Source organism: Bos indicus, chromosome 11 (assembly GCF_029378745.1).
Source record: "Bos indicus isolate NIAB-ARS_2022 breed Sahiwal x Tharparkar chromosome 11, NIAB-ARS_B.indTharparkar_mat_pri_1.0, whole genome shotgun sequence".
Lineage (NCBI taxonomy): Eukaryota > Metazoa > Chordata > Mammalia > Artiodactyla > Bovidae > Bos > Bos indicus.
In genome coordinates, this window is record NC_091770.1 from 25,481,040 (window position 1) to 25,504,602 (window position 23,563).

A 23,563-nucleotide genomic window follows, 5' to 3' on the forward strand; every position below is an offset into this window, starting at 1 on the left:
GGCACTTCAGCTGAAGGTGGGGGGAGGGTAGAGAGGGAAACAGAGAGAGAGACGAAGAGACAGAGGAGGTGAGCTGCCGGCAAGGCCGACCTTTGTCTCTGATCCTCACCTGATGCTTTCGCCCTCACTCCTGTGCATAAGCCTCACGAGAAATCGCTTTGGAAAAGCTGGATTACTGCAACACAGTGAGGAGTTCCTCATTTAGATGATGGTGGGAACACTTCCTCCTTCCTCAGTCCTGATACATCAGAAAACTGGCCAGACCATAATCTCCTAAAATCCTGCTCTCCTCAGAACTCCTCTTGATACACTTACCTCCTAACTGCTGCTGTGTACAGTCTACAAAGAGCCATCCGGAGGGCATATGGATTTATAACCCACCAACCCATTCATGATCTAAAGGTACACACACACACACACACACACACACACACCTTTCCTGTGCACACAGATAAAAACACTCCTGGAGATGCCCTGTCATTACCAGGGCCACCTCCCCTTTTGTTCTGTCTACACCAGCTCCTGCTACATGGGTTCTTAAAGTCAAAAAAGAGGAGCAGGGTCACGGAAGACCAGGCTATCGCTCTGAGAGACTTGAGAACACGGCTCGAGGGTTTCGTAGGCAGGATGAGGGCCTTACAAGTCTCTGAGAGGATGCTGAGGAATGAGGGGCTAGTGCGGCGGCCAGACGTGACTTTTCAGGCAGTAGCTGTGTTGTAACAGTTTGCGTTAGACCATCCTTTGGTTGCTGGGACCAGAAGATGTTCTCTGGCAAGTCTGTCGGTGAGAGTACTCGGCGGGGCTGGGAAGAACACGGGTCGGTGCCCACCACAGCGGAAGAGACTTCCACTCTCTGAGAGTGGGAGTCAGGCCCGAAGCTGGGGTGGAGGCTGGGGGTGCTGCTGGCCTCAGTCGTCCTAAGCAGCCCAGGGGTAAGTGGAGATGGGGGCCATCTCTGGTCACCCCTGGCAGAGAAGGGACCCCAACTCATGAAACTGGCTCAGGTTTCAAAAGGCAAGACTACACACACGGGTGCACACGAGACCCTCGCATCCTGACAGGGCCTCTCGGGGGGACGCGGCGGCCCCTGAGCTCAGGAACGAAAGCGCACAAGAGGAGAGTTGAGGCCACGAGCAGGAGAGCGAGGATCACAGGGCACTGGGCTCGCCCTGACGAAGAGGGAAGATGAGACCCACACCAGCACCATATGGCCTGAGCCCCAGACTGTGGGTTCATCATTGCCCGTGGGGCCGTCACCTTGTGCCCCGGGAGCTTTCATGAGCAGCAGCAGGGGAGGCGAAATGATGCAAAAATGACTGTCATTTCCTCTAGAGGAGCCGGTTGTTGTCCCTCTGAGGCTTAGTCACTGGGAGGCCATGGAAACAATCCCATCACCCTAGCAACTAGGTGGAGGCAGGGTGCCCCGCGGCGGTGGTCACCTGCTCTGATTTAAGACCGGAGCATTAGTCTGCATCTGCTTCGGCACATCAGTCGGGGCGGCTGCCAGTGACGCACTCAGTGAGACGCAGGTGAACGTCAGGAGCCCAGGCTTCCTGGGACAGCGACTGATGGGAAGGACATTTGGTACGTGTTAACTGGGGTTCTGCTGGGTCAGTCCACCGAACCTGGGGTGGGTGTGTGGGGCTCCTGTCTTGATCACACATGTTAGTCTTGAAGGAATAAATGGGAAAATACAGAACTAATTCCTGCTCAGCTACTCTGCTTCAACAGCCATTTCCCCTTGCCCTCTGCCCAGGCAATGCCAGGGTCTGCTTGGGAGTTAGCCTCACAATTCCTAACTTGTTTCCTTCCCTGGAACCTACTGAGAATATAGATGGACATCCAGATGGCCCTGGGAGAAGGCCCAGGAGGGAGCAAGGCCGTGGAATCTCAGGGCTGACGGCAGGGTGTGGTTTTATTGCTGGGAGATGCCTGGTTTCATAGAACACTCTGTTCTTCCACCCCTATGATGCTGGAGTTCCTCCAAGCTCTCTCTTCCAGGGAACCTTCCATTTCCTCTGCCTTATGCGACAGCATCCACCTTACCCTCGATGGGTTCTCTCCGACCCTGAAGTCTGGATTATTCTCAGTGGGCAACTGACATTTCTGTCACTTCGTTTCTATAAATTAATAACGGCTTGAGGAGCAGTGGAGAGAAGCGCTTTTCTGTGTCTCGGGGGTCTGTGTTTTAGGCCTCGTTTCCTTACTAATTATGTGACACTGGGGCAATCACTTATTTACCTGGGCTTCCGTTTCCCCAACTGTAAAGTAGAGGCTCTAAAAGCCTCAGATCGTGTGATTCCTTTTCTCTAGGAAGGACAGGAAAATAGGGGCACACTCAGCAGTCACAGAGGACCTCCTGCCACGTCTGGCTGCAACTGCCCGGGCCGCCACAACTTCTATTCCCTTTTCTAGGACAAATTCTGCGTGTCTGAAGTCTTGGGGCTCCAATCCATTTTCCTGGTTATGATTCCAGTGTTGTCTTCTTTAAACACAGCATTGCGTTTAGAAGACTCCCAATGTCCACTTTCTATTAACTCCTAGGTTCCAAACCTAGAGGCTCGGCTTAGACTCCTTTTCCTGTCTTAGAAGAAGTGTTGAGTGCAAAGCCTTTGTCACCACAGAAGTGAAAAGCCTTTGTCACCACAGGATCCTGAACTCCCACTTGAAACTTGGCCAATTTCAACTTGAAACTTATCTCCCACAAGACCCGGGGTCCATTACTTCAATTCTCTGAATTTCAGAGAAATTTCAGAGAAATTCAGAAGATAGTAAAATGGAGAAGAGAGTGAAGTATTTCGCAGAGTGACTGTGAAGATCACAAAAGGTAAAATGAAGCAGGAGCCTCCAGAGGGAAATGTTCTCCCCCGCTGCTGGCCCACCCTGCCCTGGCCTACACACCCAGACCAGGGCCCCAGGAAGAAGGGGCCCTCATTCTCAGAGCTGCAGCCACCAATGTTTGCCTTCCAGATGGATTCATTTGGCACGGGTCCCAGCCCACTGACCATAGCCTGATGATCAACTGAAAGGTGTTCCCTGGCTGGGCACTTCCCAGGGCCAGCTCCATGCTTGACCCAGGGGCCCCCACAGATGAAACCCTTGCTCAAGTAAAGGACAGGATGGAATGGGAGGGAGAGGGGGAATTAATCCAGGACCTGCCACTGCAGAAGAGGTGGGTCTAACTGTGGCTGAGTTAACCCGCCCTAACAAGGACCCTGGAGAATCCCAGGGACGGGGGAGCCTGGTGGGCTGCCATCTATGGGGTCATACAGAGTCGGACATGACTGAAGTGACTTAGCAGCAGCAGCAGCAGCAACAAGGACCCACCATTTCAGGGCAACTCCATAGCTGAGCATCCACACAGCTCTACCTCTTCTACCTTAAGTCGTTTCTAAAAACACACTAATCTCTATAGGGTTTAATTACTGTGATTATACATCCCTCCATTCCATTGATCATCAAGAGTGATTTTTGTTGAGCATCTATTATGTACTAGGTCCTGGGAATATAGTAACAAGCAAAGCAAGCAAAAATCCTAAATCCCTGGAATTTTTATTCTGGTGCATGCATGTTAAGTCGCTTCATGTCCCACTCTTTGAGATTCTATGGACTGTAGCCTACCAGGCTCCTCTGTCCATGGGATTCTCCAAGCAAAAGTATTAGAGTGGGTTGCCCTGTCCTCCTTCAGGGGATTTTCCCGATCCGGGGATCGAACTCCCATCTCTCACGTCTCCTGCGTTGGCAGGTGGGTTCTTTACCACTAGTGCCACCTGGGAAGCCCTTTATTCTGGTGGAGAGAGACAAATAACAAGGTAAGTAAACAGTAAAATAATAAGACGGTCCAAGAACCATGCAGAGAATGAAATCAGCAGGGTGAAGTATCAGCAAATGATTGGGTGGGGTGGTCAAGGCATCTCTGCAGACATGACACTGAAGCTGAGATTGACAAGCAAGGCGTCAGCTGTGTGGGGCCAGAGGAGACCATTCCAAGCAGTGGGCTCAGCTGGTGCAAAGGCCCTGAGGCTTCATGAGCCACAGGACCCCCACAGGAGGCCAGGGTGCTGGAGCTGAGAGAGAGGGAGAGGGCCTAGCAGGGGATGAGGCTGGAAAGAGAAGGCAGGGGTGAGGCTAGAAAGAGAGGCGGGGGTGAGGCTGGGGAGGGCTTTGTCCGTTACTTCAGGAGTGGGGTTTTATTCCGAGAAGGAAGGGAAGGTCTGAGGAGGGGAGCAACATCCTCTGATCTGTTCCCTAAGAAAGGCCCTTCAACAACATCAGGGACTGTGGACTGCCGGCAAACGAGAAGACGAGAACAGAGGCAGGAAGGCCAGGCTGGAAGTTTTCGCCAATGTCCAGGTGAGAGATCCTGGTAGCTTGAACTGGCACGTGAAACAAACCTTGTGGACAGGCACTTTGCAAATATTTGTTGGATGAATATGCATGATGTCACCACTTCTGGCTTCATACTTAAATAGTAAAAGAAAAACCTGTGGTTTATCTCTGTAGGAGTAAGAGGAGGAGTGAGAAAACAATTCAGGACTTAAAAATACGCACAAGGGATGAGCGAGGCAAGTAAGTTTAGCTTGTCCCCAGGGGCATTTAGGTCAGGCTTCGAGGCAGTTATGAGGGGAATTCTAGCGTGGTGGTCACTGTTCTCGAGAAACAGGGATTTGGTACCTGCGTGTGAGATGACACTCATGGGGGCTTAAAGGTCCAAAATGGACGCTGGGGCCAGTCTCGGGGGCCTCCGAACAGAAGAGACACTTTGGAGACAGTGTATCTGAGTAGAAGAGGAAAGAAGCTGTTGGAAGGCCGAGGCAGGAGGGAGGCCAGACCCAGAGGACCGGACCCTGAGAACCTGCAGGAACCAGGAACAGAGCAGGGCCTTCCGCCGGGCACATGGCCGGCGGGAGGCTCTGGAAGTTCCAGGATGGAGCTGTCTGTGACTCAGCACGAAGCCCGTGGGCCTCGGGCTTTGCTGACGGAACGGCCACCGCAGGGCTGCTGTGTAATGTCACAGTGACCCGGTCTCCCTCCCGGCTTGCTCAAGGGCCGGAGCGTGTGAGCCACGTTCACACTCTTATGCGGTCCCTAGGGCTCTGTGTGGTGATGACAGTGTGTGCGTGTCTATGTGTGAGGGGCGGGGGGTGTGTGGTAGGGGGAGGAACATGTCTAGGGGGAAACTGACCAGGCGCTGGCTCTCTTCTTCCTCACCTTGCCCTGGCTGTGTAACTGTTTCCAATTAGCCCAACAAATAAGACTATGACCACCTGCCTCCTGCCTGGTTCTCTCACCTCTGAGTCTCAAGTTTTCTACATCCTACTCCTGTCTACACTCTTCCGCCTCCCTGCTAAGCTCCATCCGTGTTCTCGGATCTCTGTGGCCCTCGTGCAGAGCACAGAGGCCCCAGCAGTGTTTCCTGGTTACCCCAGGGCCATGGTCCAGAGTCCCCAGGCTGGCTCCCTGGCCCTGCAGTCTGAGACTCAGACCCAAGAGGTGTGAGTGAGGAAGGACCAAACAGTCTGGTGGGGCTGCCAATTCTTACCCCACAAGCCCCAGACAGTGAGTCATGCACAAAGACGGCCTCTCCAGATTGTCCGAAGCAATGAACACCATGCATAGCACCTTGGGCCAGTCCTAGCAGGGAGGGTCAGTCTGCCTGTTTTGGAGCTTTGTTGTTTCAAAGGGCACTCTAATATCCTCAGGGAACTCATGACTGATGACTCCACTACCGACTGGTAGGTGGCCTATTGTGGTGGAAGATCAGCTATCGACACCAACTGAGTACCTACTGTGTACCTAATAGAAGACAGTCTCTAAACTCATGGGCTAGTTGGGAAGATAGAACTAAAGTGTATGAAAGAGCAAATGATAAAAGAGTAGGAAATCAAAGGCTGTTCATAACCAAACTGCTGCAGGAGTTCAGAAAAAGGGGAGATCTTGGAAGGTGGGGGGCATTGCAGAGAAGGTGGGATTTAGGGTGTCATCCCTAAACATTTCTATTTGGCAGAATGCACAGGCATTCTATGATTGTTTTGTGGCGGGGGACATGGTGGAAGGGAGGGATGAGAACTCCTTGGGGCTAGCACTCCAAGGAAAAGAACCACCCATGGCTCATGTCCATGAGGAAACGTGTGCTGGCTTCTCTCTCCATTTCTGTATCTGTCTCTCTTTCCCAAAAGTCCTTTATTCTTTTATAACTCTCTCTTCATAAGAAAGTTTCTGCCTTTTATCTCAATTATATCTAAAAAAACAAAAACAAAGTTCCTACCACGAAGTCATCATTCTCGAACCTAAACACTGACAGTGGTTTGAGGTCTGGACCTCCTTGTTAACTGGCTTCTTTCTTTTCCTGCATCAACCAAAGCGACTGTTGGGTATCAGAAACTTTTTTTGAATCTCATAAACAGAAACAAGGAAAGGAAGGAGGGCTTCTGAATCAGGTGGCATTCCCTGGCTGAAGCTGGAAGAGGAGGGATAGAGGGAGATCCTGAGCCAGAGAAGGTGAGGAGCCTGAGGAGGGTGCTTCAGAAGGCCAGAGCAGGCTAGAGCACCACAGCCCGCCCCCTGCATCTCCTCCGGCTCACAGTGAGCACCCCCTCTGCAAGGTGAGCATGCAGGGTTCCACCTCAGGCTTCTAGATTCAGCCATCTCTGCAGCACCCCTCAGGTCAGACCCTCCATCCTCTTATCCTAGAGTTTTCAAGTCTGACGCCACTGTATCAAATGAGACCCAGCAGAGACCGTGTATCAGAGACAAAGGGTTCTACAAAAAAAGAAAGGCTATGCAAACTGTCATACACAGGATGGATAAATATCAAGGTCCTACTATATAGCAGAGTATCCTGTAATAAACCACAAGGAAAAGAAAATGTCAAGAATATATGTACATATAACTGAATCACTTTGCTGTACGGCAGAAATTAATACATTATAAATTAACTATACTTCAATAGAATTTTTTTTTAAAGGTTATGGAATAACCTCAACTTGCTGAATTTTGGCCATCTTCTACACCTCTGGGTGTGTTGTTTTTCGAAGGTGCCTTTCATCCTCTCCTCCTAAACAGGCGGTTGAAGTTTGTACCTTCACAAGCCTCCCCTGCTGCTTCCACCTAGAACTCTGCCTCACGCAGAGTCACACAAATCTAGTGATTGAAATTTAAACAGTGTCCAGGCTGGGTTTTTTTTTTTTTTGCCTCATATGGAAGCGCTTGTTCAAATGAGCTCGGATGTGAAATCCTGGGGTATGAATCTGTAAGACAGAAGTGAGCGAGCTGCTCAGGTGGAAGCAGAGAGTCCGGGAGGCAGGAGCAGCCCGGCGATGGCCTTTAGTGTCTCCTGCATCTGCCATGAGAGCACTTTGCAGAGCGTTTCAGGGCTTGATGTCAAGTCAGAGCAGGGGCAGGAGTGGGGTGCAGCCCCACCTGGAGTCCTGACTGAACACTGTCTCTTCCCTCCTGAGAATTGCAATCCCTTCCTCTTGAGTCCCAGGGCTTCCCAGGAGGTGCTAGTGGTACAGAACCCACCTGCTAACGCAGGAGATGTAAGAGACGCAGGTTCGATTCCCGGGAGGAGGGCACGGCAGCCCACTCCAGTATTCTTGCCTAGAGAATTCCAAGGATAGAGGAGCCTGTTGGGCTACAGTCCATGGTGTCGCAAAGTGGGACGTGATTGAAGTGACTTGGCACGCACGCACACGAGAAACACCACATGCGCCATTTCTTCTGTTCCTCTTAGCATCTGTGACTGGTGTAGAGGGGAGGGGAGATGATCGGGGGCGCAGGTCCCGCTGATGGGGCTTCCTCATGTCCAGAGCTGAGGGAGCCTCAGGGGTGCTCAGAGTGTTAGTAACAGCCGAGCAGTTCCACCTTCCAGGTGACCGTGTGGGGCGGAGCACGTGCTGGAGCACAGTGGAACTCGGCAGGCAAAGAGGCGAACAACAAATCCACCCTCCCGAGGGCTATCTAAACACCAAGTTATTTCCTCCAGGCCTTCCAGAATCATTAACTAATTCACACCACAAACTTCTACCTCAAGCCGGCTGTGTGCATAGTGACTGGTTTCAGGCAGGCCTCTTCCATGCTTTGTGGTGGAGTGCTGGGCCTCCCAGCGGCACTGCGCTGTGTACTGGAGAGGGAAGGACAGAGCCAACAGTGTGCGCTGTTCCTCCAGCAGATAAAGATCCCCCTCTGCCCTCTCATTTTCCATTGCCGACGCTCCAAGGCCTAAGGAATACTCTGTCCCAGATCACGGTGACTGTGGCCTCTACATGCCTTTCCTGATTCCTGACAGGTTCACTTCCTGGAACGCTCCAGTCCTCCTGCTCTGTCAGTGCCAGAGGTGTGTTCAGGTACCTCCCTTGGACACCTCCAGGTTTGAAGCCTTGAAGTCAGCTCCGCTTTCCCTTCTCTCCCACCGCCCACGAGCACAGCCCCCAGTCCTCTTGAGTCTACCCCATACTCTCTCCATCCCATCACTGCTGAAGGCAGCTCATGAGGACATTAGCCCACCAGGCTCCTCTGTCCATGGGATTCTCCAGGCAAGAAGACTGGAGTGCGTTGCTATTCCCTTCTCCAGGTGATCTTCCCAACCCAGGGATCGAACCTGGGCATCGCAGGCAGATTCTTTACCGTCTGAACCACTAGGGAAGCCCGAGGATGCTTGATACCAGCTCCCAGCTGATCTGTCTCACCCTCCACTGACGCGTCTCCAGCTCTGATCCATCTCACAGGAGGCTTCTAGAAAGAGCTCCTCAGGTCCACATTCCTGGCAGCATTACTCCTCTGTCTGAACCCTCGCCGGTCTCCCTTCACCTACAGAGGAGGTCTTTGGCCTGGGATTCAAAGCCATCCAAGTGTGGTGGCCGCCCCTGCTTTTCTATCTCCCCTGGCCTCAGCCTGTGATCTGGCCACACACATCCGCCAGCTGCTCCCCAGAAAGCTCTCAAGTTGCCCTCAACTTCAAGTCTGGCTCCGGCTTTTTCTTCCACGTTGAAATGCTCTCATTTGTGTGCAGCTTATCCCTTGCTTTGGGCAGCTCCACTCTGAGGAACCTCCCCAGGCCCCACAATCAAAATGCACCCCAACTTCTCCACATCCCCAGCAGGTTGTCAGTATGAGCACAGAGCTCCTTCTGTCCCTATCCAGCCGTCATTTATAGGATGAGATCTCAGAGGCAAGGACTCCTCATGGTTTCTTTCTTTCTTAGGAGGAGAAGAATTAACACTTAGCCTTCTCAAAGAAGCCATTAAGTATTAGCCTTTTTAATATGATTATTTTACTGTGGCACTTTTTAAACCACTGATTTGAGGACAAAATTATGTACATGTGTTTTCAAATTCCCTGGTGGCTCGGATGGTAAAGAATCCACCTGCAATGCTGGAGACTTGGGTTCGATCCCTGGGTTGAGAAGATCCCCTGGAGGAGGGCAAGGCAACCCACTCCAGTGTTCTTGCCTGGAGAATCCCTATGGACAGAGAAGCTTGGCTGGCCATGGTGTTGCAGAGAGTCAGACTAAACTGACTAAGCACAACACACACAGCACATTTTCAAGGTCAGTAAGACCCCCTGGAGAAGGAAATGGCAACCCACTTCAGGATTCTTGCCTAGGAAATACTATGGACAGAGGAGCCTGGTGGGCTATATATAGTCCCTGGGACCACGAAAGTTGGACACAACTTAGCGATTAAACCACCACCACCCTTTTCAATGTACTTAAGACTCAGTAGTAACAATGAACTTGGAACACCAAAGAGCAAGCCAGTAGCAGAGTATGCTAGAAAACCCCTGTATGTTCAAGGAATGTGAAAACTTCACCATCAGCTGCTTGGTATCCTTGAGAGATGTCAAAACAAGACAATACTGTTCTAGTGAATCAGCTGGCTAAACACTGACTAGAGCAAAAAATCAGGGCGTGGTGCCCAGTTCTCAGTTACTTTCCATCTAAAGCAGAAAGATGTGCGTTTTTTTGCTTAAGAAAACCATGCTGCATTATGGAGGTTCTGTCTAAGCATTGCTATCAGGCAGAACAGAGAACACACGGGGACACGGTGAACGATATCCTCACACAGTGACGTCACGCTGCTGAGACCTCTGAATGTGAGGAATCTGGCTTGGCTTTGAGTATTTGGATGCAAAATTCACTCAAAATGAGTTTTTAAAAAAGGTGGACGTGGGGCAGGATGTTTTCACATAATTTACGTGAGAGAAGTTACACTGGGGGGTGGAATACCCGACAATCAGGCAGATGATCTATCAATATATATACTGTATTACTCTTTTCTAGTTGTGGAATTGGATTTTTAAAAAAACATTTTATTTTGAAATAATTTTAAGCATACAGAAAAGATGCAAGTATAGTAACTACTTGTGTTTACTACTTACACACACAATTTTATTTTTTCTGAGCCATTTGAGAGTAAGTGGCAGTCACTGTGCCCTTCTCCACCTTAATATTTCAGATGTCCATTTCCTAAGAATAAAAATACTCTTACAAAACTATTGTACGGTTATCAGATTCAGGAAATTTAATATTGATTTTAATCTACAGACAATATTTCAATGTTGTCAGCTATTCTAATCATTTTCCACATGGCTTTTCACCCCTCCAGTACAGGATCTGGTTCAGGGTAACATACTACATTTAATCGGTCTAGATTCTTGTCTTTTTCGCACCTCAAATCTTCTTTTATAGATCAAGATGGGGAATACAAAGACAAGTAGCCTTTTACATTACTTACCCCTCGAGGCTTTCACACATGGAACTGTAAATGCAAAAGACACTGAATATACAATTCCTGATTTCTATTTCTTGAGAAAAACCAGAAGCAGGGAGAACACGGTAATGAACTTGGAAAAATTCGGAAAGAAATCAAAGTAGCAGGGCAAATACTCTAAAGATTAGGAGAGAAGAAGCCCACTTATGAATTCCAGCATGAAATGATCTTTGCCATCTTTGGTGAGAGGGTCCTATAGTAATCTAGTGAGTATTACATTCTACCAAATGCTTACTGAGCACTCGCTGGGTGCTCCATGTATCCTTCTAAGGAACATGTATAATTGGAAAAAGGAATAAATCATTCATGGCAGAATTTGGGGTATGAGGAACTCTGAAAGCTTGGGACAGGGATGGGAGAAGGCTGCTTGCACAATGCTCGTAGTGCCAAACTGAAGGTTTTCCCACTGAGAGGCCAAGCTGATCCTGGCTAAACTTGAGTAGTATCATGGGAGATTACTAACACACTAGCTTCCTCTACATATGCAGAGAAAAGTGACCAGACCATTATAAGAGAAGACTCAGGTATGGGGAAGTTCACACATTCCAGAAGAAGCTCCCAGGGGAATGAGGGACCTCGAGTCAGGTACCAGCACTATATGGCTGCTTCGCCTCCCGTTCTGCTATGCATCAGTGTAAACTTCCTTGCTCAGCTTGTGACTACTTGTCTCAAAATGGTGTTCTTCTCCCCTTTGGGATGGCTGGTCCAGAGCTCTTTCCTGAGATCTAGCCCCAAATGCAGGGAATCCAAGTCTACCAGAGCAGTTACCTCCCCATATGGCCATTTGTTTAGAGGTGTGACCTTGCTTCTATTCCACTTAGCCCTGTCCCTTCTACCCAGAGGTCCATTTTCTGTCTTTAGCCTGGAGTCCCCTTTTGCTTCCACAGCACTTGCCCTCACATACAGGTAACCAGCGTCCAGAGCTCTAAAAAAGCTCTTATTATGAGCTGAGTGGTTATGAACTCAGAACTACTCATCTAGGCTGCTCCTCTTTCCACTCCCCTCCGGCCTCCTGTCACCACCAAATGAAGAGCCAAGGCACAAGGAGGATCAACTTGAAATGCACGGAGGAACCAAATGATGGATCTGTAATTCCTGGATTATGTAACCATGGAGAAAATCCAGACTTGGCCTTACTTAAAACGGATGACCATGTAACCAAGAGAAGGTAAAGCAGTTTTTCTCTATGATGTCCTAGAGGAGGTGTCAGCAAACTGTGGCTAGCAGATCAAATCTGGGCAGCCACCTGCTTTTGTAAATAAAGCTTTACTGGAACACAGTCCCTTGTCTGCCTATTGCTTAGGCTGCTTTCTCACTAAAATGGCAGAGTTCAGACGGAGATTGAATAGCCTAAAAGATTCACTCTCTGGCCCTTCACAGAAAATGCGTCAACTCCTGTCCAAGAGCTCTGAGGCATCGAAGAGAGATAAGCACAAAGTACCTGTTGACTGGTGAGTGTTTTCCTGTGACATGGCGGTCATCACAGTTTCCGTGGCTGCATCTCGGACAACTTGCTCCTCACTTTGCAGGAGGGTGAGGACACATTTCCAGAGAGCAAGCGTATCCTGCAGTCCTAAGAAGGCCAAAAAGAATTCAGATTACCTAGGACGCAATCTACAGGCTGGCACAAATAACTGCTTCAAATCCGGTACTGAATGAGTTATTCCTTTTTTTGTGGGTATTGCAAGGAAGGGAGACCTGAGAGTCAGATAAAACAGGAACAGTGAGGACCCTAAGGGGGCAGGTTTGGAAATGTCCTTTGGAATAGGAAAGGCTTTTGGAGGCCCCAGGCAAGGCCCTCGGAGAAGGTATGACCTGGCTGACTCAGGCCTAGCTGTCCACAATGACTCATATTTCTCAGGAATGAAACTTTATGCCTCAAGAGTGCTTTGGGGAAACTAGCCAAGTGTTGATCTGAGTGACTGTTTGAGCTTATAAATTCTGAAAGCAAAGTTTCAATCAAAATTGTGCTTTGGGCGGGGGGCGGCAAGAACCGAAAAAAAGCAAAGAGCCACGATATAGGTTGCGCCATGTCCTGACCGCCGCTGCCCCCTGGGCAGGGACCCTGTCAAGTCCACATGCCTGGTGCTGCTGGGGACCCCAGAGAAGGATCAGAGAGCGTCTGCCCTTGAGCGACCGAAGTGGACATCAGGTGGAGAACACACGGTGAGGGGAAGGCAGGGCTGGGAACGCGTGGCTGTGACTCACCACAGAGGCAAGGTCCCTGGGGCTGGTGTAAGGGAGGTGGGCTGCATGAGAATGGGAAGGGCTGGGGCCTCAGAGGAAGGAGGCATGCTGCCCAGGTGGGGTGGGCCGCCAGGAAGACCTCCACTCACCATCCCCTGCCTGCTTAGTGGGGAACCAACTCTGCCGTGAGAACTCTCCTTATCCTACCCTCTCCCACATCCGTCCACAACTGCCGCCAACGCTTCAGTCATTCTGAGAATAGTAATGGCTCCCTCTGGGGTTTGTGCTCTCTGGTTATAAATCTGGCTTTAAATTTTACTGTCTTTCCTTTTTTTTTTTGGAGTTGAATATTATTTCATTCATTTTTTTCTTTTTATTTATGATTTTTACTTTTTTAACTGGAGGATAATTGCTTTCTAATAATACTGTGTTTCTGCTGTACAACAACACAAATCAGCTTAAGGACACATATATCCCCTCCCTCCTGAGCCTCCCCTCCATCCCACTACTCTAGGTGGTCACAGAGCACCAAGCCGAACTCCCTGTATTATATAGCAGCTTCTCCCTAGCTATCTGTTTTACACATGGTAGTATATATATGGGGCTTCCCAGATGGTGACAGTGGTAAAGAACCTGCCTGCCAATGCAAGAGACTTAAGAGATGCTGGTTCAGTCCCTGGGTTGTGACGATACCCTGGAGGAGGGGACGGCAACCCACTCCAGTATTCTTGCCTGGAGAATCCCATAGACAGAAGAGCCTGGTGGGCTACAGTCCATAGGATCGAAAAGAGTTGGGAACAACCGAAGCAACTTAGCATGCACACACACAGTGTATATATGTCAACACTACTCTCTCAAGAATCTATCCATTCTATTTGTTCTCAGGTTTCAAATTTTCCCTTCTTAATATTTTCTTATACCCTGAAAGTCCTCGATCTTTCCTCTTTAGTCCATTTCAATTTTTCTTTCTCCTTAAACAACTCTGGTCTGTCCTTCACTTGTCCCCGTGCACTTTTATGTCTTCTGCTTCTCAGTTCTGTACCTGTTTTTCATGTTATTGCAGGCCATCAGCTACCACCGACCTCCTTCCTCATTGCCTGTAATGCTCTAACCAGCTCCAGCAATTCATGATGAACTAATGGCTTTTGCCCAGGACTCAATTTCACTCAGGAATGCTACATTATTCCATATACAGTTTCCTGACATGAACTTGGGTTAGAACAGCCGAAGTCACCCGGAAAATGTGCTGCAAAATGATATTATCCTCCCTGGAGAAGTGTCACCAAAGTATATAAACCTTGACTCTTATTCTTCTGGGTCCAAAGATTAAACAAAAATGGTAGCAGCTCCTCTTTTAAGTCCCCCTGTGGGTGTGAAAAAAATGCCTAAAAGTCACTTAGAAGAAAGATTTAAGAAGATACCAAAGACAACTGCTCCTCAGAGAGATCCAGGGACATGAGACACTTGACTGGTCTGAACTCCGATAACACTTAAAATTTGAAACTCACCATCTGAAAAAGCAATTCTCTCTTTTATTCTGAAAATCTTTTCTCCACAACTATACTGAAAGCTCCCTGGATGCAGGCACCATGATTTATTCTCCAGGGTTGGGCATGGAGGAGGAGTATAAAAACAGAATTCCAGTAACGGATGGAAGAGAATCCCAGTGTGGTTAATGTGAGTGTAAGATGGCAGGAGAGGGGCAGGGTCAGTACTGAGACTTGGCTCTGGGTCCTGAGTTTTCCTTTTATGAAACCCTATGTTTAAAACAGAACAAAATGGTTGAATCCCTTCCTTGTTCACCTGAAACTATCACAATATTGCCTCTTAATCAGCTATACCCCGATACAAAATAAAAAGTTAAAAAAAAAAAGAAAAAACAAAACACTACAATCTGAAAAAATATCTTCAAGTGAAAACAAAAACCCCTATGCTTTTTCAATTCTTTTGGATTTCCTAAAGCTTGGTTTTCTCAACCTCCATTGATATGATGCTCTTTCCTAATTATTACTCTTGAATGATAGGGGGTGACAGTGAGGAAAGAGACATGAACATGGACAATATAGTTGGAACTGTACATCCGTCTGATTTCAAAATATCTCTACCTTTCTTTCCCAAAGATGCCTTAAACCTTTTTATTTTTTGGCCATGCTGTGCAGCATGTAGAAACTTCCATCACTGGAGACAGAACCTGTGTCCCCTGTAGTGGAAGCATGGAGTCTTAACCATTGGACCGCCAGGAATCCCAAAGATGCTTTAAACTTAAAACTACTTTCAGTGAAATGAACTAGCAATCTTTCCAGTCACTTAAGCCAGAAACCTGGAAGTCATCCTTGACTGTTCCCTTTAGAGTAACCTCAACACCAAGTCCTGCTGAGTCTCCTTCCTAAATGCCTTCAAGCCTGGCCTTTTCTCTTCCTCAAGGCTACTCTTCACTTTCACCCATTCATTTCTCATCAGGATCACTCTAACAGGCTTCCTGAGAGGGGTGATAGTTAGGCTGTCTTGAAAAACAAAGAGAAGTCAGTCAAGCAGCAGTTTGTTTAGAGAACTGTTCCCTGCTGATGATGTGTGGGGCCTGGGAGCTGGTGAGGAAGAAGAAGTGGCCAGGGCATGGAAGAGGAAGGGCCTTCTGAGCCAGGCTAGAGTATTTAGGTTTCATCCTGAAGGCAATGGGCACCCACTCAAAGGCTTCAAGCAGTGGAGGGAAATGCTCAGATCTGTATTTCAGAAAGACCACAGAGGGCTTTTGGAAGCATAAGGAGAATGGCTTGGGGGACAAGACTAAAAGAAAAGAGGCCAGTTAGGAAGCTGTTGGTGAAAAGTAATTAGAATAGGAACGGAGAGGATGGGAATATCGTTCAAAGATATAAAGGTACGGTGCATGCTGCCATCTTTCATCTTTCATCCTCCTTTCTTTTGTAACCTAGAGCATCTATTCACATTTTTTTAGTGTATTTGGTACAATGGATGCCGCATCCCTCCCCAACCCCCGCCAGACAGCAGCTCAGTGCACTTACCGAGAATGGGTTGGGGGTTGGTGAGGAAAAATGGTGCAGTGCTGGCAAGAACTTCAGCAGCAGCCAGCCTGGACTCTGTGGGGAGATGATCTCCACAGGAAGAGACAACCAACTGAACCCACTGCTGCAGGTTGGGGGCCACCAAGTCTCTGGTCTGAAAGCACAAAGTGTACGTACATTAATTCAGAAAAGGCAACGTGAGCAGACAGGGAATTAGGGATGAGAACATAGCGTGTACCACACTGGATCTGCAAGTTAGCTCTCAGTGCAGGAGAAAGGAAGAAAGGTTTATCAGCTGCTTTTCCATTCCAACTAGGGAGAAAAAAACAACTCCAGGGAAGGAAATGTGATCCTTCAGTAAGATGGAGTCGCTGTAATGAGAGAACAAGTTCCAGGAGTCTTTTCGGATGCAAATCAGGTTATCAGAACACTGATGTATTTGATAGCTTTGGTAAAGACAAAACTTCTGGGAGAAGACTGTGGCAGTCAATACCTGTTGTCCCCCAAACCAGATTCTCTATCTTTAGTAATAGAAGCCTAGATTTTTTGCCTGGGCATGTGGGTACTCAGCTGAAGACTACATTTCCCAGGTTCCCTTGTGTTGGGGCATAACATGTGTTTAAGTTCTGACTAATAAGATGCCATTAAAAGTGGCATCTGTGCAATTTTAGGTCATATGTAAGGGAACAGGTGTGAACCTCACATCCTGGGTTTCTCCTTCCTGCTAGTTTAATGAAGACAAGGTGATGTGAGCTGCCGCAACTATCTGGGACCTTAGAATGGAAGCTATGCTAAGGACAGCAGAACAAGGTAGAAGGGTCTGGGGGGTCAATACTGTCAAGTCACTCTCTGTTTTGGATTGCTTCTTTCTGGTTTAAGCCTCTGTATTTCTGAGTTTCTGTTACATTTTTTCCCCTCTGTTACATTTAAAGCAGCATCCTAACCAACATTATTGTTAAAACAAAACCCTATTGTTGTTTCTTTATCAGTCAGTTCAGTTCAGTCGCTCAGTCGTGTCTCTTTGCGACCCCATGAATCGCAGCACGCCAGGCCTCCTTGTCCATCACCAACTCCCGGAGTTCACTCAGACTCACATCCATCGAGTCAGTGATGCCATCCAGCCATCTCATCCTCCGTCGTCCCCTTCTCCTCCTGCCCCCAATCCCTCCCAGCATCAGAGTCTTTTCCAACTCTTCCTTATAGTAACAGCTATATCGAGATATGCAGAGCGTATAATTCACCCTTTTAAATACATAGTTCAATGATTTTTAGTACATTCACAGATATGTGTGTACCACCACCACCAGAGTCAATTTTAGAACATTTTAATCAGCAAAAAGAGAAGCCCTGTATCCTTTAGTTATCACCCCCATCCTGTCAGCTCCCCTTCTCCCCAGCCCTAAACCTTTAGTCTATTTTCTATCTTTATGGATTTGTCTGTTCTGGACATTTCATATAAACTGAATCATACAGATGGCCAACAGGCACATGAAAAGATGCTCAATACCACTATTAGAGAAATGAAAATCGAAACTACAATGAGGCATCACCTCACACCAATTAGAATGGCTATCACTAAAAAGTCTACAAATATTAAATGCTGAAGCGGGTGTGGAGAAAAGGGAACCCTCCTATACTGTTGGTAGGAATGTAAATTGGTAAGGCCACTATGTAGAACAATATGCAGGTTCCTTAAAAAACTAAAAATAGAGCTGCCATTGATCCTACAACTCTACTCCTAGCCATATATCAGAAGAAAACTCTAATTCCAAAAGATACATGCACCCCAGTGTGCAGAGCAGCACTATTTACATTAGGCAGGACACGGAAGCAACCTAAGTACCCATCGACTTTATCCATGATAAAGATGTGGTGTATATACACAATAGAATATTACTCAGCCCAGAAAAAGAAAAATGCAATTTGTAGCATCATGGATGGACTTAGAAATTATTATATTAATGAAGTAAGTCAAACAGAGAACGGAGAAGGCAATGGCAACCCACTCCGGTACTCTTGCCTGGAAAATCCCACAGATGGAGGAGCCTGGTAGGCTGCAGTCCATGGAGTTGCTGAGGGTCGGACACGACTGAGCGAGTTCACTTTCATTTTTCACTTTCATGCACTGGAGGAGGAAATGGCAACCCACTCCAGTTTTCTTGCCTGGAGAATCCCAGAGACGGGGGAGCCTGGTGGGCTGCCGTCTCTGGGGTCGCACAGAGTTGGACACGACTGAAGCGACTTAGCAGCAGACAGAGAAAGACAAGTATCATATGATATCACTTACATGTGAAATCTTAAAAAATAACATGAATGGATTATAGAGTCACCCTCATGGACTGTAATCAAATGTGCCCAGAACAAAAGAAGAGAGATGCTAAACACGGTGCTCACAGAATTCTTCTCAAGTTATAACCAAAGTGAAAAATCAACATGAACAATGTTCCTGTAGAAGCTACACACCCGTGCCACAGAGTCTGCCTGTGGGATGATGTATTTTTACTGACACCCTCCAGGAAAATCAGAGAACAGAAATCTAGACCCCAGCACAGGGGAATCAACCTTACCTCGTCACACATCTGCATGTGGTGGGCAATCACTTTGGAGGTGAGTCTCAGAGCTTCACTTTGAATTTCAGACCTAGAAAGGTGAGCCAGAAGACATACCAAAGAAAAAAATCACCCTGAAATTCATATAGTACTGTAAGACAATTACACTTCAATAAATATACAATTATGAAAATAAGTAAAATCAATCATTTTATATATATATATATATATATATATATATATATATATATATATAGGTTTTGCAGACAGTCTGTACTCCATGTGGCTGTGAAGACTGGCAATCTCTACCTCGTGGCTACACAAATGCTTCTGGAAGCAATTACCTTTTGTTAATTAATGGGAAACTCTGACATCATTCTCTTGCTTGGGCTGAGAACATAGCCTGAGACTTAGAAAGGTATACAAGACCTGAGTCCTTAGGCCAGGGCTGTGCTCAGGTTCATCACATAAATAACTGACGGGACCATGGGTGGTTCTGAGTTTGCACGGGGAGCACTGGGGCAAACCTTTCATGGGAAGCAATATCCATCGTCCAGATCAGGAACTCCTTTGGGCTGAGATGGACACGGTCCTCTGTCTGAGGGAGCCACTCACTGGGGTCCAGGCAATGGAGAATTTTCAGTATCTATGTGAGCCAGACCCAGGGAAAACAAACAAACACACAAACACCTCAGAAAAAAGCCTTCAGAATCTAAATAAAATAATCACTTGTATGGATAAGGAAGTCTAGCTCTCAGAAAGCTCCCACTGTCTTCTTTTTTCCCCCCTTAACAGCTTTGAGAGAACAAGACAGTTGGGAGCAGTAGCATACTGAGATCAGAGGCTAGATGCCATATTCCTAGGTCAGTGCCCTTTCCTTTAAAAAAATTTTTTTTAAATTTCTGACCATACCACTAGGCGTATGCAATCTTAGCTCCTGGCCAGGGATCGAACCCACGCTGCCTGCATGGAAGCGTGGAGTCTTGACTCCAGGGAAGTCCCAGTGCCCTTTCCTTTTGATTGTGCTTTCCAGGTAACCATCTGCCCCTAAAGAGCCATGTCAGCAGAGACTTACCTGTTAGCGCACTCTATAGCCAATTTTCAATGCTCTGTCTCCGTGGGCACTGAGTGGCTTACTCTCTCAATCTCTGTCTTTGGTTAATCTCTGTTGGCAATACCATTATCATCAAACACTTTTCTTAGTGCCCTTTCATTGTGCAAACAGAGTCCTTGCCCTTTGGATGCTGAATCTCCTTCCTATCCTGGAGATGCCACACCCAGTCCTGCCTCATGACCTTACTACTTGAGTGGGGCTTGCCAAAGAGTGTGGGGAGAGGAAAGTGTACCCGTCAGTACACGAGCCTTTACCTTGCAGAGGCATTCTGGGTGATTTTCCTTCAGCACCAATGTCAAGAATGTCCCTCCCATATTCCACAGTAAGGGCGGCAGTCCCTTCTCTCCCAGAGCAGAGGCTGCTGTTGAGAACCTTTCCAGCAGGGCTTCCAGCGTGAGCAGGCGCACTTCAGGGAAGGAAGACTCCAACAGCTGAGAGAAGGAGATGGGAACATCCCTGTTCTGCTCTCCAGCCTGGGCCGCTACTGCCCACACTGCAGCGATGGCCAGTTTGGTGAGGCTCTGCAGATACTGGGGCAGGCCTGGCACCGTGTAGGTATAGGGGAACCCTGTTATCAGCTCTGATCCTGAGATGATCCTTCTGACTTCCTCCCAGAAGCCAAGATGCTCCAGAACTAAAAAAACAGAAGGGCAAATTAAAAGAGATGATCACTTTATTTAGGGGTCCACAAAGGACGTGGGAGAACATGGAAGGCTCTGGATACTGTGGGCAGAACTACTAAACCTCCGTCCTGAGTAGATTTCATATAAACCATGTAAGAAGTGACAAGGCCACTAAGATTCAGAATTCTGGCCCTGAAGTACTTTCTATTCAGGTAAAATAATTCCCTCCGGGCCACCCCAGGGTCACAGAAGGCATTCGTATCAGAAAATGCATTCCTGGTACCTTTCCCTAACATCCAGTACATACAAACTCCATGACCTCTTGTATCACCAAGTCTCAAAGCTGAGCAGGATAAAAGAACGTCTAGTCCAAGCTCCCTGCAGGGGCTAGATCCCCTCAACAGCACCTTTTCTCAGAGGCTCTTGGTGGAACCCAACAGGGACTTGGAGCTCACGAGACAGGCTGTTTCACTGTTTAGTAGATCTAATTGTCACAAAGTTGTTTTTGGAGTTTCCACTGAGTGGCCCAATTCTGCATTATCAGGTCCCCAGCAAGCCCTTTAGGCATCTGAATAGTTCTTGTATCCCATCTGTGTTCTCCACGTGAAACACTCCTACTGCCTTCAACTAGTTCCAGATGATGGGGTCCACCCTCTCTCACTATTCTGAGCCCCCTTCCTTTGGACACGCTTCACCCCCTCTTCAGGCAGGGCCCCAGAGAAGGGAACACGGCTCCCTCGTGGTCTGAGCACAAGGATTGCTACTTTCCCTATTCTGACATGAGGTTGCTGCAGTTGTATGACACTGGTGACTCATGTGGACCATGAAGTCAACTGAAACTGCAGGCTTTTCTTTTTCACATGGTCTGCTGACCGTGATGCGTCACCATCTCCCACTTTGTACTCAGGACTCAGATCAAGACTTCTTTTCTTTGTTTATTTGCTTTAAACCCCAATGGATACCTGTTAAATTTTATCTCCCTGTTGTAATTTTGTACCCTGCCTTTTAGATTGCCAAGATCTTTTTGTAGCCTCAGTTCTGATCACAAATACTTACTATCTGCTTACTGTGTGCTGGGTGCTAAGTAAAATAAGAACACTGCCTTTAGGGAGTTCAGTATTTTAGTTGGAGAAAGAGAAATGAATGACTAGGTGATTCCAATATAGTAGTGGAAGTCTTAAAGAGGAAGAAAGACAAAAATGCATTGGAACCGCCAAAGGTTCAAAGGCATAACATGGAATGGACCATGTGGGGAACGATAGGCAGTTTGATCTCAGCACAGAATTCAAGGTGGGGAACACAGTGACTAGAAAGCAACGTGGCCAGGATGTAGAGAACCTCCTAGGCCACGTGAAGGAACCTACACATTCTTCTGCAGCGAAGGGGATGCCACTGAGGGGCTATTTTAAGCAACAAGATCAAGTGCACATGTTCACTGAACTGTTTTTATTGCTAAGAGGGCAATATTAGAAGCAAAGAGACAAGCTAAACAACTGCTGTGGTCGTGGAGGAGAGAAAGGATGAAGTAAGGAAGAGAAAGGGAGAAGATGTATTTTACCTGCTGCCAAAAAAGCTTCAAAACTGATGGGAGGATAAAAACAACTATGAAAATGGCAAAATGCTTGGTGCCCTAAAATCACTAGGGAAGGGCTGGTAACTGCTGAGGATTAATGTGCCAGGCACTATAAAATATCACATACCCATCTTTTAATGAATGAATAATAATTACATTTAGAATTGGTGGCTCAGACGGTAAAGAATCTGCCTGGAATGCGGGAGACCCAGGTTCAATTGTGGGTCGGGAAGATCCCTTTGAGAAGGAAATGGCAGAGGAGCCTGATGGGCTATAGTCTGTGGGGTCACAGAGAGCTGGACACAACTGAATCTTTGTCTTCTTAGAGTTGACACTAGTTGAGTATTAGTCTAAGCACTTTAATAAGTACTAACTCATTTAATGAAATAGGCACTATTATGATTCCTTGGTATTTTACAGATGAGGAAACAGAGGTTAAGTTACTTGCCCATGGTCACACAGGAAATAGTAGGTAAAGGAAATACAAAAGCCATAAGAATAACCAAAAGGAATGCAACATACACTTACTTTCTATTAGAAGAAGTAAAAAAAAAAGTGGTGGGGGAGCTTTCAGGAGGGAACACAATTTAAGATGGGCATTGAGGCTGCCCAGAGGTGCCTGCCTGGAAGAGGAAAGGGCAGTTGCTAGGGTGAGAGAGCCGGGAGAGGGTAGATAAAAGGAGGCAGGCAGATGCTTCACTGAATTAACCCATCAACAGAGGAGCAGCGGCGGAGGTTCCGGCAGAGTGACAAGCTAGGAAACTATCAGATGACATTCACGTAGGTGCTTTCTCTAAACCGCTGGTTAGAAATACTCTTTGTTCTGCAGAAAGACCCAGCGAGGGATCCTAAAGCAGAGTTTCTCAAACTTGAGTGAGCATCAGAACCACCTGGAGGACTTGTTAAACCACAGAGCACTGCTTGGGCCTCACCCCCAAAGTTTCTGATCCAGGGTGGTTGGGGTGGGTACCAGGAATCTGAATGTCCAACAAGTTCCCAACTGCTGCTGCTGCTGCTGCCAGGTACTTCGAAAACCACTGCCTTCAGGTGATGGCTCTTAACCAGAAGTTATTAAAACCACACATGCCCTGATCCCATCTTTGTAGACTCCAATTCAGTTGGTTTGGAATTAGCCAACAGGTAATTCCGCTCTGTCCCCCAGCAGAGAACCACACTCCTAAGCTATGACTTTCATAGGGGTTCACAGGGTTTGGGGGGGCACGGTGGGTAGATATGGGCTGCAGTTCCATAGAGCACAGCTGATTCCAGCCCAGTACTTCACCATAGTGAAGAACTAGAAAATTCACTGCCCGCATTTTCTGTTATCAATAAAAACATCAAAGGAGGGGAAATCACCAAGAATTCAAAAGAATGAATAAGCTCTAGAAAGGTCCCTCACAGGCAGGCTTTCTACACTGGGTCATTATATACATGTTCTGTTCCAGCTCCTAGTCCACCAGACTCCTCTGTCCATGGAATTCTCCAGGCAAGAATACTGGAGCAGGTTGCTATTTCCTCCTGCAGGGGATCTTCCCCACCCAGGGATGGAACGCGTGTCTCCTGAGTTTCCTGCATTGGCAGGCGGATTCTTTACCACTTTCCTGCTGTGCCTGGGAAGCCTCTAGCGTGCAGCAGGACATTACAAAGACCAGGCTCGGCTCTCCTGGAGCTCCCCTTTAAATGGGAACACCCTCTCCACCTGTGTCAGAATGAGGGGAGCTCTGG

General features: G+C 47.6%; 1 protein-coding gene and 2 long non-coding RNA genes across 10 annotated transcripts in view; 2 read left to right on the plus strand and 1 right to left on the minus strand.

Annotated features, from left to right (window-relative positions):
• The window catches only part of THADA (THADA armadillo repeat containing), a 334,979-nt gene that overhangs the window by 37,267 nt on the left and 274,149 nt on the right, over nt 1–23,563 (minus strand). For all 5 annotated transcript variants that reach the window (XM_070798571.1, XM_070798568.1, XM_070798569.1 and 2 more), the window contains 5 exons: nt 19,897–20,276; nt 19,056–19,174; nt 18,547–18,619; nt 15,980–16,133; nt 12,214–12,345 (listed from right to left, as the gene is read on the minus strand). In XM_070798571.1, the coding sequence (XP_070654672.1) occupies nt 12,214–12,345; nt 15,980–16,133; nt 18,547–18,619; nt 19,056–19,174; nt 19,897–20,276 (858 nt within the window). The remainder of the gene's footprint in view (nt 1–12,213; nt 12,346–15,979; nt 16,134–18,546; nt 18,620–19,055; nt 19,175–19,896; nt 20,277–23,563) is intronic.
• On the plus strand, nt 1,464–7,141 carry LOC139185756 (uncharacterized). 3 transcript variants are annotated; one of them, XR_011569230.1, is made up of 6 exons: nt 1,464–1,584; nt 2,545–2,827; nt 3,689–3,812; nt 4,254–4,353; nt 6,408–6,605; nt 6,694–7,141. It is a non-coding gene; the product is annotated as an uncharacterized lncRNA (long non-coding RNA). The 3 variants fall into 3 exon arrangements; XR_011569231.1 differs by having other exon boundaries at nt 4,276–4,353; XR_011569232.1 differs by having other exon boundaries at nt 3,746–3,812.
• Nucleotides 10,354–15,985, plus strand: LOC139185757 (uncharacterized). Of its 2 annotated transcripts, XR_011569234.1 has the most exons (4): nt 10,354–11,940; nt 12,153–12,420; nt 12,833–12,938; nt 14,023–15,985. It is a non-coding gene; the product is annotated as an uncharacterized lncRNA (long non-coding RNA). The 2 variants fall into 2 exon arrangements; XR_011569233.1 differs by having other exon boundaries at nt 12,153–12,938.